Source organism: Vicia villosa, unplaced genomic scaffold (assembly GCF_029867415.1).
Source record: "Vicia villosa cultivar HV-30 ecotype Madison, WI unplaced genomic scaffold, Vvil1.0 ctg.000469F_1_1, whole genome shotgun sequence".
Classification (NCBI taxonomy): Eukaryota; Viridiplantae; Streptophyta; class Magnoliopsida; order Fabales; family Fabaceae; genus Vicia; species Vicia villosa.
In genome coordinates, this window is record NW_026705226.1 from 78,835 (window position 1) to 82,011 (window position 3,177).

Sequence of the window (3,177 nt, forward strand, 5' to 3'; positions counted from 1 at the left end):
TTTTTGTCATATATTGACACAAAAAGAGTAGTATCTTAACTTGTCGTGCTGTATATGATACGGTACAGATGTCACAGATCCCTCACTTTTTCTTTTTCTTAAACTATAATAACAACATTGTTTATGTGAAAAAAATAGTCCATGTGAAACACACGCTAACATCCATAATTCATGGAGCCCGCCATTGATTACTATATTATATATAAACGTTCTCGCATCCCATGCCCTAGCCACGTTCCAAACTATACTCTTACTATAATTTATTTATCCCTTTAAAATCTGATCCAATCAAGTGTTAACCTCACCCTTCAACAGAACCTGTCTTTCTAGTTTCTGCCATCTTTTGACCCAACACAATGGCCTCATCATCATCAACCTCTTCGCAAAACCTTCCTCTGAAACCAATCCCAGGAAGCTACGGTCTTCCCATCATCGGACCCATGCACGACAGACACGACTACTTTTACAACCAAGGACGCGACAAATACTTCGCGTCAAGAGTCGAGAAATACAACTCCACTGTCATCAGAGTCAACATGCCACCAGGTGGTTTCATCGCGCCAGACCCTAAAGTCATCGCTCTCCTCGACGGTGCTTCCTTCCCCATCCTCTTCGACAACTCCAAAGTCGAAAAACGCGACGTCCTCGACGGTACTTTCATGCCTTCCACCAACTTCTTCGGTGGCTACCGCACTTGCGCCTTTCAAGACACCGCAGAATCTTCCCACAGCCTCCTCAAACGGTTAATCTTCTTTATCCTATCCTCCAAACACGACACCTTTATACCTCTCTTCACCACCAACCTCTCTGAACACTTCACCGATCTCGAGAAAGACCTCTCCAAACACGGCAAAGCAAACTTCAACTCCTCCATCGGCACCGCCACCTTCAACTTCCTCTTCAAATTCATCACTGACAAAAACCCCACCGAAACCAAAATCGGTGACTCCGGACCAACGCTTGTCCAAGTCTGGCTCGCAGCTCAGCTTGCACCATTAGCCACAGCGGGTCTTCCGAAAATATTCAACTACATCGAAGATGTTCTCATCAGAACCATACCGATCCCGGCATGGACAGTGAAATCTAGCTACGACAAGCTTTACGAAGGTGTAATGGAAGCAGGAACCTCTGTCTTAGACGAAGCTGAAAAAATGGGAATTAAAAGAGAAGAAGCTTGTCACAACCTTGTCTTCACTCTAGGTTTCAACGCTTTCGGTGGTTTAACGAACCAGTTCCCGATCCTGTTAAAATGGGTCGGGTTAGGTGGTGAGAGTTTACACAAAAAACTCTCCGACGAAATCAGAACCGTTGTTAAGGAAGAAAACGGTGTTACTTTCAGTGCCTTGGATAGGTTGACTTTGACTAAATCAGTGGTCTACGAAACGTTGAGAATTGAGCCTGCTGTACCGTATCAATACGCGAAAGCGAGGGAGGATCTGGTGGTGCAGAGTCACGATGCGTCTTTTGAGATCAAGAAAGGTGAGATGTTATTTGGATATCAACCGTTCGCTACTAAGGATGCTAAGATTTTCGAGAATCCTGAGGATTTTGTTGCGGATAGGTTTGTTGGTGATGGAGAGAAGATGCTGAAACACGTGTTCTGGTCCAATGGACGTGAGACTGATGAGGCTACACCGGATAATAAAATGTGTCCCGCTAAGGATCTGGTGGAGCTCTTGTGTAGGGTGTACTTGGTGGAATTCTTCTTGCGTTATGATACTTTTACGTTTGATTTTAAACCGTCGGTTTTAGGTCCAAGTATTACGATCAAGTCCCTCGTTAAGGCTTCCTCCACCGTTTGATCATCATTGATCATTGATGTTCACAAGATCTACGCGCCTTTTCATGCGTTTTGAGTTTTTTTCTATAATGTTGATTATGGATTATGAATCATGTATGATTAAATAAAGTTCTTTTTTTATTGGTATTATTAAAGAGGTAGCTTCTGGGTGGGAACTGCAATGATGGTTTTGGAAAGAAGCATTAAGGATTGTGGATCGTGTTTAATTTATTTATTGCATTGTGTGTACATTAATATTTAATGTTTACCTACTGGCACTCCAGTAATATTTTGCAAAGTGACATGTTTAAATATGTACTACTATATATTATGATATGATTTAACGTTTGTGTGTAATTATTATTGTACTATGTGCAGCTCTATAGGAAAACCAAATCCTTTTCCTTTCAAGACTAGGCTCATAAACAATTAAATTGATTGGACTAACAATTTACATTTACCATATAAGAAAATCTTAAGACAATGAAAAAAACTTTTCTAATGTCACAAATTTAAGGGTAAGTTGAGTATTTTTTTCTCCAAATCTTAGCTATCTAACAAGAAGTCAATAAACAAGTTTTCAAAAAATAGATTTTAAACTTCATCTTCAACCTCAAGAACACAATTTCTAGAAATTCAACCTTGGTAAAATCTCAACCATTTTTGAAAATGTAAAAGGGAAACATGTTCAGAATTCAACCACGATTCTAACCATGTATCATTTGCTAATTAATTTGACCTATAACTCATGAATTTCTGGAAAAAGAGTATGAACTCTAAAACTTCAAAATCAAATTAAATGTCAAATATGTACAATCAATCCCTAAAACCTTAGGGCTTTTACTCCTTACATTATGCTGAACTGAATGGTATCAAGTTTTGTTCAAAATATTAATGATGCACAAATGAGAGAGTTCGAGTTTGAGTTTGTTATCTCTGAACTGAGAACCAAAATATGCAATGGAGGTATTACAAAAGTGCTTTGATGATCTGGATAGCTTCCTTGTACCTTAGGGATGCTAAATGGAAGCTTACTTGAGCTTGAACACACATGGAATAGCCTGCTCGACTGTACCTACAAAACAAGAAAATAAAAAATGGAAAGCCTGGTTCCAAGTGTTACAGGTGTGGATTAAGAGTTTGGATAGCTTTTATATGTTATATAGAAGGTATGGGTTGATAGGTTGGATAATGTGTGAACAAAATGAAAGTTTGATGGTTAAGGCTCAAGAATGCTCTTTGATGGAGGTTTGATGGTGATTTTGAGTTAAAGGTGGTTTTAAGGGTGGTGAATATGATAGACGACTTCTAAATGATTTTTAGAAGATACCTCAAAGGTTGTTTGACACTCAGAAACTCTAGAACTTGAAATGACTCAAAAAATGCAAATGGCTAAA

The 3,177-nt window shown here is 39.0% G+C and overlaps 1 protein-coding gene across 1 annotated transcript; it reads left to right on the forward strand.

Moving 5' to 3' along the window:
* Nucleotides 1-220: 220 nt before the first annotated feature.
* On the forward strand, nt 221-2,129 carry LOC131628612 (allene oxide synthase 3-like). Its single transcript, XM_058899447.1, has one exon. It carries the CDS (start codon nt 357-359, stop codon nt 1,800-1,802), a length of 1,446 nt encoding a protein of 481 aa, XP_058755430.1. The 5' UTR covers nt 221-356; the 3' UTR covers nt 1,803-2,129.
* Nucleotides 2,130-3,177: the final 1,048 nt, after the last annotated feature.